General features: G+C 34.0%; 2 protein-coding genes across 2 annotated transcripts; one reads left to right on the top strand and one right to left on the bottom strand.

The window, feature by feature from the left end:
• Positions 1-1795: 1795 nt before the first annotated feature.
• On the bottom strand, positions 1796-11045 carry LOC139486426 (E3 ubiquitin-protein ligase TRIM45-like). Its single transcript, XM_071271299.1, has 4 exons — positions 10911-11045; positions 10336-10399; positions 8457-8560; positions 1796-4082 (listed from the first exon to the last, which is right to left on the bottom strand). The coding sequence occupies exon 4, from the start codon at positions 4019-4021 to the stop codon at positions 1967-1969; it is 2055 nt and encodes a 684-aa protein (XP_071127400.1). The 5' UTR covers positions 4022-4082; positions 8457-8560; positions 10336-10399; positions 10911-11045; the 3' UTR covers positions 1796-1966.
• Positions 11046-13014: 1969 nt separating this feature from the next.
• LOC139484451 (cytochrome c oxidase assembly factor 8-like) lies at positions 13015-13494 on the top strand. Its single transcript, XM_071268184.1, has one exon. It carries the CDS (start codon positions 13015-13017, stop codon positions 13492-13494), a length of 480 nt encoding a protein of 159 aa, XP_071124285.1.
• Positions 13495-14894: the final 1400 nt, after the last annotated feature.

The raw sequence follows: 14894 nt of genomic DNA, 5'->3' as shown, positions 1-14894 counted from the left end.
AATCTGTAGGAACTTTACTAGAAAAACCACCTGTTTACTTCTAAAAAATCTGAGAGAATTAGAAATGTTTTGATAAATGGACCGTGTGAGTATACTCGTACGGTCCGACCGTATGCGTATGGTCGGACCGTACGAGTATACGCATTCGGTCCGGACCGTACGCGTACGATCCAAATACTCGTATAGTCTGGAACATAAACATGATAAAATTAAATATGGATTTAAAAAAAAAAAGTGGTATGATTTTTCAATGGAACAATACTAAAACAAAAAACATAGAAATTAAAAACTATAGCTCAGCGTACGGCCTTCAACAATAAGCAAAACTCAAACCAAATAGTCAAATATGAAAGGCCACGGAATGACAAATGTAAGACAATTCAAACGGGGAAAACAACGGCCTAATTTATTTACAAAATAATATTCGAAAAAATAAAAAAAGTAACACAGCCACAAATGACAGCCACTGAGAAACAGGCTTCTGACTTTAAACTTTGAAAAGAAACACAAAGAATGTAGCGGGGTTAAAATAGTTAAATGGTGATAAATCCTCCTTTAACCTGGAACATTGTATAACAGCACAAAACAAGAACACACTCTTCACTCTTCAAAAACAAACGTATTTTGGGGAATGTATAAACACCAAAAAAAAGGAAGATACTTCATCATCTGCGTTTTCATTGGTTATTACTTTTTTGTTTGTGTTTTTCTTTCAAACAGATATATGTTATTCATAGATGAGCTGTTTATTTGTATTAGAAAAGTAGAACCTTTGATCAAGTTACCATGCTGCATGTATATTACAATGTAATAAATCACTTGCTAAATATATTGCTTGCAAATGAAAACCATATATAGTTGACAGTTTCAGTAACCAATGAACAATGGACATGAGGTCAAGTTCAGATAATACCTGTCAGACTAACATTACAGCTTACAATCATTCCACGTAAATAATATTATTGACACACCTACCTATCTATCATGTACACCTTATAGTATGAACAGACCAAAATACACAAAAAAATTTCATTGAACAATTAACCATGAAAATGAGTTCAAGGTCCGACGATACCTGAAAGAATGACATGTACACCTTACAATAATTTCATACACCAAATATAGTCGAGCTACTGCTTGTTGAATTTGAAAAAAACCCCAGACCAAACACAAAAACTTATAAACATTGACCAATTCAATGAACCATCAAAAAGAGGCTAGGTTAGATAAAACTTGTCCGACTGATATGTAACCTTTACAATCATTGCATACACCACATATATAGTCCTACTGCGTATAGTATCTCATTCTGAGAAACAGATTTGTCTCATCGGCAATCGTACCACATCTTTGTTTTTATACTTTATATCATGTAAATTTAACCTTGGTCCCTTGATACACGAAATGATGTCGAGGTCAGGTGAAATTTGTCTGACGGACATTTTAATGTTACAATGAATCCATTTACCAAACACGTTTGTCCTATTACTCATAATAAAAGAGAAATTCACATGCTAAAAACACTAGTCTTTTTTTCAACCAGTTGCTGGACTATTAAAATGACAGACGAAAATTTCGTAACATAAGGTATTTGCATACAAGGTATGAAACATCCAGTTCTTCTACCTTCTGAAATATAAAGCTTTACAAATATAGTTTGAACTGCCGCCACTGCCGAAAAGTAATACCTTAAGTATGTTAACTGTGTAGCAGACGAGACCCCAAGCACGCAAACACAGGCACCCATTGACGAGGATCCTGATTTCGGACAATCACAAGTGATTATGTGGCAGGGTTAAACTCCATTTTATTAATTGGAATATCATAATTACTTTTTGTCTTGTTCAGCATGTTCAGTCAACACTTGTGTATTTTCTAAAATCAAACAAAAATTATAAGTAAAGATTTATGTAAACTACACATTGTCAACAAATAAGAATTTGTTAGCTGAATACTCGATTAATCACTAACGGGCTTTCTTCCTGTTCTTGTCTTTGGGTTTTTCCTCTACAGAAAGATCGTATATTTCAACGTAACTCGGTTCAAAAACAGCAAGACGGTCGTTGAACTTGTCAAAACAAATATCTCGAATGGGTTCCTTCTTATAACAATTGTGCAAAACAGTCCGCCGTTCTTTTCCATCTTCGGATATCACATGTATAGATCCATTGGAAGTTTCTCCTGTGTCTGCTACAAGTATAAATCCATGGGAATGGACGGCTAAGCTTTGTGCTTGCTTGAGGCAATTATCTTTGTATCTGAATATTTCTCTTCCTTCCAGAGACGTGCACACTACTTCATAATCTTCGGAGGTGTAAAGCAAGCGTTTATTCTTTGAATCAATATCAAGTCCGTTGAGACTGATACACTTTGTGTTGGTGTCAAAACAGTTTTCGAATATACCATCTTTTAACTTTGTGAAATCCAATCTTTGTATTGCATTGTCAACAATAACGTATAAAACGCCATCAAAAGTGCAAATGTCTCCATTGTTACATTCTAAGCCGCATTCTTTTAATCTAATTTTGCTTGTAAATTCATTGTTCAAGCAATGGAACAACATCGACTCGTAGCAAGAAACAAAGAGAGATTTACTTTCAAAATCATACGCTAATCGTTTAACAGTTGTCTTAAAAGTGCTTTCACAAATTATTTTTTCGTTTGATATATTTATCGTTTTTATCGATCCATTAGAACCGCCCTCATTTCCTCCGATTACAACCACGTCATCAGATATAAAAGCCCCTCCATGAACATTGAAATCTCCTAAATAAATAGTTTTATTGTGCTTAAGCATAATATTCCTAAAACATACCTGTGGTTGAGTTTTCTTCAAAAGTAAACAGTTTGGTGGAAAGATGTGTTTTACATATTCGTTCATTTCGATTGGATTCGTTCGTGTTAATTCTAGCTTTCCAAGGCGATCGACTTTTTCAACCTTATCCAGTATTGCACTATTTTCTAATTTAGCTGCACAAATCGATGGTGTGTTTAGAACTTGTGTTGCTTCCGCCAGGATGGATTTTAATTCGGTTTTTGATTTTTCGAAATGGATAAACATTTGGGCTAATGTACCCTTCTTTTTAACAGTTTTTGTCAAGTGTTGTAGCTGATCAAAATGATTCAAAAGTTTTTTGCCCGTTTTTAGTTTGTTTTCAAACTCGTGTTTGACGTCTTCTCGTGTAATGTTTAGTTCCTTAATAAACAAGGCTAAAATGTCATCTAAGTTATCTTTAATGGATGAAATAAATTGGTTGGTCTTAACTTCAATTTCTCTAAAGTCAGAGTCAAGTTTGTCACGTTCAACACCCTTTTCTTTCATTATTTTTTCTACTTTCACCTTAATATCATTTACTTCAAACACGAGTCGGTTTATTTTGTCTCCTTTCAAGTTGGGCATTTCTTCAATAACTTGGACGTTTTCACATTTTCTGTGTTGAACAGTTAAACAAAGCACGCACGAAAGTTCCTGGTGATCAAAACAGAAGGCTACCACACTCTTCGAGGTATGAACTGGACACGAATCGGATAACACGTATGCATCGGGCTCATTTACGGATGCAGAAGTATCCATTTCTTCAATTCGAACAACGTTATGGCCAGCAGAAAGTTTCATAATGCCGTGGAATTGCATGCATTCCTCACACAGCGCTTCAGTGCAATCGCAGCACCATTTTGTTGCCTCGGAAATTTTGTCTCGCCGTTTACAGAGATGACATTCTTGCTTGACGCTCTGAGACTTATCCATTAATGATGAAATTGTGACATTATGTGGGAGCGATGCTGCCCATTGTGATGTTTCGTCTTCCGGGTTGGTTGGTGTAACAACTGTCCTACAAACGGGACAAGGGTAATTCGATAGTTTGTGGTCTGTGCGTTTTTCAGTTGACAAGATAAACTCACCAATGCATGTTTCACAAAAGGTATGTAAACATGGTAAGCTTTTTGGCGACTTGAGTGTTTCTAAGCAGATAGGACACGTGAATGCATCCTGTTCGTCAACCTGTCCTACCGTTGCCATTTGTACAGGTATTTCACTTCCTTATTTACATCAGCGTTCTTTCATTTTTATCTCCCTTTGACTGGATAAAAAAAATATTCTTTATAAACCATGGCAAGTCTTTTTAAACGAACATTTTGAATCTTAATATCTCGATAGAAAATGTTTTAGGAGGGAAGTGAAAACACAGAAAATTATATCGAAATTAGGGGGGGGGGGGGGGGGGGGGGGGTAATAATATAGAGTGTCAAAAAAAGAATTTGCCCCGCACACTTTTATAATATGGAAAAAAAATGTATCGGTAAGAAAATTATCTTTCATTTTCAGCTCCTCCTCCCCCTAAATAGAATATAGAAATAAGAAAATTCCCGCATACTCTCGATCATCTCTCTCCAATCTCAAATATATATATATATATATATATAAATATGATCGCATATATACAACTTTTTTAGCTCACCTTTCCAAAAGGAAATGTGAGCTTTTGCCATCACTTGACGTCCGTCGTCGTCCGTCCGTCGTAAACTATTTCAAAGATCTTCTCCTCTGAAACTACTGAAACAAATCAAACTAAACTTCATCTGATTGATTCCTAGGGTATCTAGAATAAAGTTTGTGTTTTAATTTCCATTTCATCAAAAAACATGGCCGCCATGGCTAAAAATAGAACATAGGGGTAAATTGCAGTTTTTAGCTTATAACTCAAAACCCAAAGCATTTAGAGCAAATCTGACAGGATAAAATTGTTAATCAGGTCAAGATCTATCTGCCCTGAAATTTTCAGATGAATCGGACAACCCGTTGTTAGGTTACTGCCCCTGAATTGGTAATTTTAAGGAAATTTTGCTGTTTTTGGTTCTTATCATGAATATTATTATAGATAGAGATAAACTGTAAACAGCAAAAATGTTCAACAAAGTAAGATTTAAAAATTGTGTCCGGTGACCCGGCCAACCAACCAAGATGGCCACCATGGCTAAAAATAGAACATAGGGGTAAAATCAGTGTTTGGCTTATAACTCAAAAACCAAAGCATTTTATTTAGAGCAAATCTGACTGATGTTAAATGGTTTATCAGGTCAAGATCTATCTGCCCTGAAATTTTCAGATGAATCGGACAACCCGTTGTTAGGTTACTGCCCCTGAATTGGTAATTTTAAGGAAATTTTGCTGTTTTTGGTTCTTATCATGAATATTATTATAGATAGAGATAAACTGTAAACAGCAAAAATGTTCAACAAAGTAAGATTTAAAAATTGTGTCCGGTGACCCGGCCAACCAACCAAGATGGCCACCATGGCTAAAAATAGAACATAGGGGTAAAATCAGTGTTTGTCTTATAACTCAAAAACCAAAGCATTTTATTTAGAGCAAATCTGACTGATGTTAAATGGTTTATCAGGTCAAGATCTATCTGCCCTGAAATTTTCAGATGAATAGACAACCGATTGTTAGGTTGCTGCCTCTGAATTGGTTATTTTAAGGAAATTTTGCTGTTTTTGGTTATTATCATGAATATTATTATAGATAGAGATAAACTGTAAACAGCAAAAATGTTCAGCAAAGTAAGATTTACAAATAAGTCAACATGACCGAAATGGTCAGTTGACCCCTTTAGGAGTTATGGCTCTTTATAGTCAATGTTTAACCATTTTCCGTAAATCTTAGTTATCTTTTACAAAAATCTTCTCCTCTGAAACTACTGAGCCAAATTGAACCAAAATTGGCAACAATCATCATTGGGGTAACTAGTTTAAAAATTGTGTCCGGTGACCCGGCCAACCAACCAAGATGGCCACCATGGCTAAAAATAGAACATAGGGGTAAAATCAGTGTTTGGCTTATAACTCAAAAACCAAAGCATTTTATTTAGAGCAAATCTGACTGATGTTAAATGGTTTATCAGGTCAAGATCTATCTGCCCTGAAATTTTCAGATGAATAGACAACCGATTGTTAGGTTGCTGCCTCTGAATTGGTTATTTTAAGGAAATTTTGCTGTTTTTGGTTATTATCATGAATATTATTATAGATAGAGATAAACTGTAAACAGCAAAAATGTTCAGCAAAGTAAGATTTACAAATAAGTCAACATGACCGAAATGGTCAGTTGACCCCTTTAGGAGTTATGGCCCTTTATAGTCAATTTTTAACCATTTTCCGTAAATCTTAGTTATCTTTTACAAAAATTTTCTCCTCTGAAACTACTGGGCCATATTTGACCAAACATGGCCAAAATCATTATTAGGGTATCTAGTTTAAAAATTGTGTCTAGTGACCCGGCTAACCAACCAAGATGGCCGACATGGCTAAAAATAGAACATAGGGGTAAAATGCAGTTTTTAGCTTATAACTCAAAAACCAAAGCATTAAGAGCAAATCTGACATTGGGGTAAAATTGTTTATCAGGTCAAGATCTATTTGCCCTGAAATTTTCAGATGAATCGGACAACCCGTTGTTGAGTTGCCGCCCCTGAATTGGTAATTTTAAGGAAATTTTGCTGTTTTTGGTTATTATCTTCAATTATTATAGATGTAGATAAACTGTAAACAGCAATAATGTAATGCTTGGGGTATACAATGTTTTTTTATACTTTCATCATAAATTATATTATGAACACGAGACAAACGAGACATTTCAGTGTGTCCACTCTTGTTTTTGCTTTTGAAGAAGATATGACAGAATCGAAGAACCATTTATATAAATTTAAAACCCAAAATAATCATTGATGGAAGATTTAAGCAAAAAATTTAAGGTGAGCGATTCAGGCTCTTGAGAGCCTCTTGTTGTATATGCTGTTGTTTTTTCTATGGTCGGGGTTTTGTCTCTTTGGCACATTCCCCATTTCCATATAAATTATATAATTTCGTTACAACTTTTTAATATGAAAAAACTATTAATTTTCTAAAAAATTAAAAATATATCAGCTGTATTTGAAATATTAAGAAAATAACTTAGTTCAATAGTAAATCATACTTTTATCGAGCACAAGTATTGACTTGTGACATAAACATTTAGCAATCCCTCGAGTTCTCTCATTCGGGTAAATATTCTTGTTACATGTATATAATGTCAGTTTATGTGCGATAAGTATAAATGCATAGCCACGTCATGTCGAAGGAGCCTTTTATAGCTTACTATGCGGTTTGGGCTCTATTCATTGTTGAAGACCGTACCGTGACCTGTAGTTGTTAATTTCTGTGACATTTTGGTCTCTTGTGGAGAGTTGTCTCATTGGCAATCATACCACATCCTCTTTGTTTTGGAGATACATGTAGTTCCACACCTTCCGAGTTAATATCTCTTGAAACAACGATCTGGGTGCTCGTAGGTTGCCTGATATATATCCAAGGTGAAATATCCGTCACTATCAAATATATCAAATGTCTAGTGTAGTCATGGTACGAGTACACAGTTACCCAAAAGATTTTTTTTTGGTATTAAATAATTAAATTATAGATCCTGAAATTAAAATTCCTCATCTGAATGACAATTTTCAACCAAAATAAACCCTCTATCACGGGTTTTCATAAAGTGCATGGTACCGTTCCACAATTTACGTTTTTGCCTGATTTAATAGATAACATGTTGGTTAAACATGAAAGTTTTTTTATGGACCTTTTAAAAGATTAAATTATCACGAGATAACGGATTGAAATGGTCGACACAATACCAACTTCTCCAATGTTACGTATAAGATTAATATTTATGTTGGATAAATACATGGAACCATAGACCAAATATGGAAAATGATGTGTTGCATTTCTATTTGTTCTCAGTATATTGATAAACAGACTCTCGTGTAAGATATTTGGTTGCAGCATCAACATAACTTTTGCATCTTAAAATTGTTATTTAATGGTATTTCAATCGGCTATCCTCGAGTGAATCCGCTACTCTCCTTTTAAGGTACGGAATCGGCCGAGTTGTGACGAATGGGTATCCCGCGATATTTGCTTCCCATATTTCTAACTTCTGTCGAACAGTTTTATCCCTTTTTCTATTTCCTAAACGATGCATTGTTTTTTTATAAGCAATTTTCTCAATGGTTATTCGATTAAGTAATAGCACATCTTATAAACGTATATATGTGGGTCTTGAAGGGGTTTACTAAACAGAGCATATTTCACAAAAAAATGGAACGGTTTCAGGTTGACATGAATATCAATAATGTGGTCATTTTTTTTTATAAATTTCCTGTTAACAAAAGTTTAAATATTTCGAAAAACTAAGGATTTTCTTATTCCAGGCAAAGATTTCCTTAGCCGTATTTGGCACAACTTTTTGGAATTTCGGATCCTCAATGCTCTTCAACTTTGTAATTGTTTGGCTTTATAAATATTTTGATATGAACGTCACTGATGAGTCTTATGTAGACGAAACGCTCGTCTGGCGTACTAAATTATAATCCTGGTACCTTTGATAACTATATTCAGGAATATTGGATTATACTTACGATTCGTGATAACCTTCCTTGATAAATCAAAGCACCTTGTATGCAATGTAAGCTATCAAAAGATACAGCAACATCAAAACGACATCAAGATGTCTAAGTTGACCCTAAAAGTAAAAAGAAAATACACTGTAAATGCGAATGGGGTAGAAGGGTACCACATGTAGCGTATGTTAGATAGGACTAAAGTAAACATATTTTTTGTAAGAGTTGTGTTGCTCAATTTATGTTGTTTTCTGTAGATTGTTGTTCGTCTTTTTGTCCTTTTTTCCTTTTGTTTGGCATGATATTGTCGGTACCTTTTAGGTTTGAAGTTTTGACACTCCCATTTGGTATCATTTGTCGTCTCTATTTGTCAAATTTTTTATTCAGGTTTTATTGTGTTGCTAGGTTTCTGACCTGTTGAAATATACACACAACTTTTACTCATGTAAGATGTTTTATACAGTTTGTGAATCCCTAAAAAAGGGTAAAATCCGCTATTATTTAGAGTTTGCTTAATGTTCACATGTAGTTATTTGTGCCTTAGGGACGACATCAAAAGTTCAATGTAGGATAAAAAAAACTTAATTCACATAGTTTTTTTCACTGACCCCCCTACCCCCCTCTTAACTTAATTTGGGAAAAATTGATTTACCAATAGGGATATATGTAAAAATCGATTTTAGATATACAAAACTTGCAGAATTTTAACCCCCACCCCCAAACTATTTGATTTAAGTTTTTTTTTTGTATCCTACATCGATCTTTTGATGTCGTCCCTTATGATACATGAATGTGTTAGTGTAATCGATTACCTTGAAAGCAGGTATAAAATGGTCTCTTGATACATTTTCTATTTAAGTGTTTAGTTTGGTTGATGTCTCACATTTACGTACATGTATATATATGTACAGTTGAATCCCTGTAAAACCTAATCCTAGATATTGTTTTTATTGAAAAACAATAAATGAAGTATTTTCACTGTGAGGTAATCGAAGGCATGCAGATTCGAGCTGGTATTTGATATTTTCTTATTTAATCCAAGTATAATATGAACTCAAAAAGAATTTTGATGTACAAATCTGTTTTTCACTGATGCGAGCGAGTCGACGTATTCATGTATATGCCAATATCTGAGTTTTCTTTCTTTGCATTCGCTTGTTGGTTGGTACATGTATTTTGATGGGATGGGTCATACACATTTAAACACACTGATTTTATTTTACATCTTATAATGTAGCCATTTTGTTTAGCATATGCTATTCTTTGTAGTCGGGTTTAAAATTTGACTTATTTCTAGGGGTACAATCAAAATCACGTGATGGATATACACACACCGGAAGTTACAGTCGAACTCGCCGCTTGAAAGGTTAGTTGTTGCATTTTCTTGTTTATATCAATTAAATTTTGATTAATAAGTTGGCACACCGAATGTCGGATAGTATGTAGTTTTAAAATACACAATTGTTTTTGCTAGAAAGCGTGCAGTTATTGCAAACACTTCGACGGTGAAATTTCGGAACTGTGTCAAAGTGTTCGCATTAACTACACGCTTTCCAGCAAGAATAATTGTGTATTTCAAAACTAGATAGTATCCTACATTCGGTGCACTACCTTATTTATTAAATTTTATTGATATAAACAAGTAAATACGACTACTTACCTTTCAAGCGGTCTGCTCGACTGTTACTACCGGTGTGTGTATATCCATCACGTGATTTTGATTGTACCCCTTGTATTTACTAAATACAATACATAAACAAATATACAATCATACAAAAATGAAATGGATAAATAACTCGAACAATACTTGAACGATGTTGGGCACCCGCAACCTCTCCCGCGCAAATAACAAAATAAAAATTAAAACAATACAAAATCAAACATTTTATAGTATTACCCAGAATAATCCATCATGTCCAGATCTGTCAGCATCAGCGTATTTGTTGTACTGGTATCTGGACCTGTAAAGATAAACAAAAAGTTATTGAGAGGGAGTTATTTTTAATTGTTTTGAAACTTTAATTTTAAGGATTAAAGATCTCAAGTGGTTAAGATCCAGAAAACTTCAATATTACTTTATCTTATTGACCTTTCGGACCGTTTGATAGATGGCTGCCGGCGCTATACGGTGAGGGCCTGTTATAATTATGTCACCCATAATCATCGTTATATACCTTGAAGCAAATGCAACATGAAGAGCAACTATTCTCCTCTAGTCCAAAATGCATATTGGTCAATGTTCCTTTTTTCTAAACTTTGATGTTAATATAGAAAGAGCTAGTAAAGTCAGAAACAAAACATGCAGGGAAGGGAGTTAATTCCACACAGTTCAGATTACAAAAATTCAAAAATTCTCCAACATGTCATTTTTCTTGTTTCAACATATTGTCTGTTATTCTGAACCGGCATGTTGCATTATAGTTTTAATTGCAAAATGAATTTCATATCGTTAAGAAACAATTTTATACATACCGGAAAAGTGTATTTTCGTTCAGGAGTAGAAGACACGTTAACACGAATATAAATCGCATCTTTTGTACTGGTCGGTGTCTTCGGGATTCAGTCGTGATCCTATAAAGAACTATCGCGTTGTTAACGATGATCAAACGTCATAATATTGTACAGTGACGGCGGAACGTGTGTCTAATATTGTAAGTGAAGGCCTTTTCGCTGGATATATTTGTTTTTAATGATTTTTTTTTGTAATTTGGGGAAATACTATGATAAGGGGACGACCATTTGAGGGGGAGGGGGGCAGGATGATTTTTTTTTATAGGATATTTATTTTTCACTGGCGGATCTAGAAATTTTCATAAGTGGGGGCCCACTGACTGCGCTAAGAGGGGGCCCGCTCCAGTCACGCTTCAGTGATTCCCTATATAAGCAACCAATTTTTTTCCCAAAAAGGGGGGGCCCGGGCCCCCTGGGCCCCCCCTCTAAATCCGCCTCTGTTTTTGTCGACTAAGAGGACGGATTATTTATTTTCTACACTGTTGAAGCATTTTTTTTTTCATTTTCATTTAACCATTTTTTTTTCATTTTCATTTAACCAGGGGACTGATTATTTATTGTCACAACTATATTTATAATATTTGAAAACATACAATTTTTATATTATTTTTTTATTCTTATTTAACATAAAATTACATGTACAATGTATAGTCAAGTCATAGTTTACCATTTTATCAAAATTAATCATCTTCCTCTCTAAAAATGACTCAAGATTCTGAATCCCAAACTACAAATACATGTATTGAATACATACACGGTATTAAAGTTGGGCTGTAACTAGCATGACTAGCCCTTTTAAAAGTATTTATGCCTAGTAGAGCGAGGCTAAAAAAAATGCGGAGGGTTGGGGAACCGCTGAAGGCCCCAAGAAGCTATAGAACAAATGATGCAAAATCGTGCTTTCCAGGCGTTTCCAATACCCTTTTCTTAATCTGAAAACACAAGTTCTGTTTTAATCATTTTTTAAGCTAAATGTATAGATCCAGTGTGAAACTTTAGTTTTTAGGTACAATATCAAAAGACCAATATCTAGGATAAAGCAAAAATGTACATTTGTAATTCAAATAGTTAAATATGTGGCTGCTGTTAGTTTTTTTTTGTGTGTGTTTCGGCAATTATACAATTTAAAGTAGTTAAGTTTTAAAATAAGCTAAAAATTCTCAAATAAAATAAAACCCATGATCAAGTTTAAAACAAAATTACTAAATAACAAAAGGAATGCAAGACTAAGAGAATACAGAGGGGAAAATGAACAAAAGACAAACCTGGAAACAGATAAAGCACAAAACGTCAAACAATAAGACAAATAACACTGAAAACTAAAAATAAATAAGAAACATGGATCCCTAAAAAAACAGGGGCTATGTCTAAGAAAGAACAGAATTAACTTGCTTCTTGCAAGACACTCGCTGTGAAAACAATTTGATATGAAGACAGGCTATTATATTGTATTAAAGTCAGGTTATTTATTTTCAACCAATGATACTGAGTCGTTTCCTAGGTAGTTTCATGTAGTACAATCAGTGCAGGCCTCCCCAGGTAGCCTCGGTTTTAAAGAGTATGAGACAAGGGTTTTTCAGTATACGGATATGGATAGTAAACTGCACATTGTTAGAAAACAAAGAAATATCGATGTCTTAGTCAAAAACGTTAATAAAGTAACACAAAATTTTATACAAGAAATACTAAAAAAAATATAAAAAACATTGATTAACAAAATTTTAATCTGCTTTCCGAGTCCCTGCATGTGACAAGAATCTGCTATTACCCCCTTTTTTTACCCTTAATTGTAATGGAAAAAAATGAATATTTTTTTCGTCTGTTCAAATAGAGATGTGTACGCCTGGCAAATAATCTTCGTTATGTCCTATATATATCCGGAATCGCATTCCTATCCGTCAGTGAACGGATGATTACAGTCGCTTTGTAAACTTCCGGTAAATTAAAAAAATCAGGTTCAAAACGTGAGCAGGTTATAAAATAACTGCAAAATAGAATATATATGAATAATCTAGCGAAAAACTTCAGATCATGGCAAAGTTACTGTTACAGCAGGTATATTTCTATGTCAAACGTAAGAAAGGATAAACAAAAATTCAAATCAAAACCACCTGAAAAGCTAGAACGAGACTGGGTAGGACCGCCTGAGAAAGATTCAAACATGAGACAGATACAATTTCACATACCAGAAAGTGAAACACCATTACAGAAAAAGTTCCGAATGTTACGACAAGATACTCTTTACTTTAACAACAAATTTTGGACAAAACATAATGACGATTTCTTTCGTGAAAAAGAATTGTTTGTGAAAACAAAACTTGCTGAGAAAAAAGTAGAGTCCGACATAACAGATAAAGATGTGCCGTCAAAGTTAACACCAGAGGAGATGTCTATGTTTTACCGACAATTTCTAAATGAAAACTTTCGTAAGAATGTAAAGTACAACGGAGAATGGTACAGACGAAACTTTTCATTATTTGCTCTATCGTTGAGAGTTTTCCTCGAAAGAATGAAACTTGAACTACTGAATAAAGTTAAGAAATGATGACATAGCTTGAGAAACTATGCATAGCTTTTCATAGTATTACAGTGTTTGTTTTTTACTTACCTGACATTTATAATATATAAAGTCTTTGAAACTGAAAGGTGGGGAGTACATTTTCAAGTGAAGTACATGTACATTTGTACATCACTGTGTATCATCAGTACACCGGATATAGGTACTAAGCAAGCGGGCATGATCGAGTTTGACCTTACACGGTAACGAAAATCTTTGTTTTGCTTGATCAATATTCAATGTACATTTCTCAACATTTGAAATTCCTGCTCCCAAATAATTTTTGCATCGATTTTTTCCTATTCATAAAACAAGTTTGATATTCTAATAAGAACAATTAACTTGTACAAGCGCAAATAGTTGTGAAAGTCAACACCATCTTTCAATTTCGATACAGTTGTTGAGACATTTACATGTTTTATCTGAAAGAAACCTAATACAGGGCAAAAGTAATAGTCACCAATCATAAACCTATCTGTGATTACTCATTCCTTGAAACATTTTGGGTAATAAACGAGTATAAAAATAATGTTTTTGTGTACGGTGTACAACAACATAACTATGCACCGTACATAAGGATTTATGTGGTTAGCTAAACACCGTACACAACACTTTTTTAGGGATAAAATATCGAAAAATAACATATGTATGAAAGATTTCAATGCCAATTATTGAAACAGCAATACTTATTACACACACATATTGACCTTCTATCAGAAAAAGAGTTGCAATGAATATAGAATTATATCGGAAGAGACGAGGACCAACTTCTTTGACAAGTATTTGCACATGCTTTTACAATGTTTAAGTAATCCCTCTTGTTTTGGGAAAATAATGAGACATCTCTAACCATCAACCTACGACCAAATCATTTCTGAAAATAGCAATTATGTTTAGATTGAAGTACACATTGATATTATGTGAACAAAACAAAGATTTTCGTTACCGTGTAAGATCAAAATCGCTCACGCCCGCTTGGTTAGTACCTATATCCGCTGTACGATGATACACGGTGTACATGTACACATTCTAAACCAATATGAAACAAGTATGAGGCAGGTGTGACCTGTCAAAGGGAATGAAGTCCACTCGGTATGGATTATTTGTTGAATTCAAGCATAGTTTCAGAATCTGTTGAAAAAGAAACCGAAATACAGAATTGCTTCCGATGTTGGTCATGCTTGTTGTAAGGGATCATTTACAACGTAAACAGAGAAACTCTATCATCAAGTAAAGTTTTTTTCATTTCAAAGAATAATTAAAGTGAAACTGTTATCATGGTTATTATGCTCCTCCCTAATTTACAAGAGACCAAAGGAATAAAGAAATTTCTGTAAAAATGAATTCGAACTTGAAGAAGTTAAAAATTAAAAAGTTAACAATTAGAT

The sequence above is a fragment of the Mytilus edulis genome, chromosome 8 (assembly GCF_963676685.1).
Source record: "Mytilus edulis chromosome 8, xbMytEdul2.2, whole genome shotgun sequence".
Taxonomy (NCBI): domain Eukaryota; kingdom Metazoa; phylum Mollusca; class Bivalvia; order Mytilida; family Mytilidae; genus Mytilus; species Mytilus edulis.
Note: the sequence above shows the minus strand (reverse complement) of the source record. Positions and strands in the feature narration are given on the sequence as shown.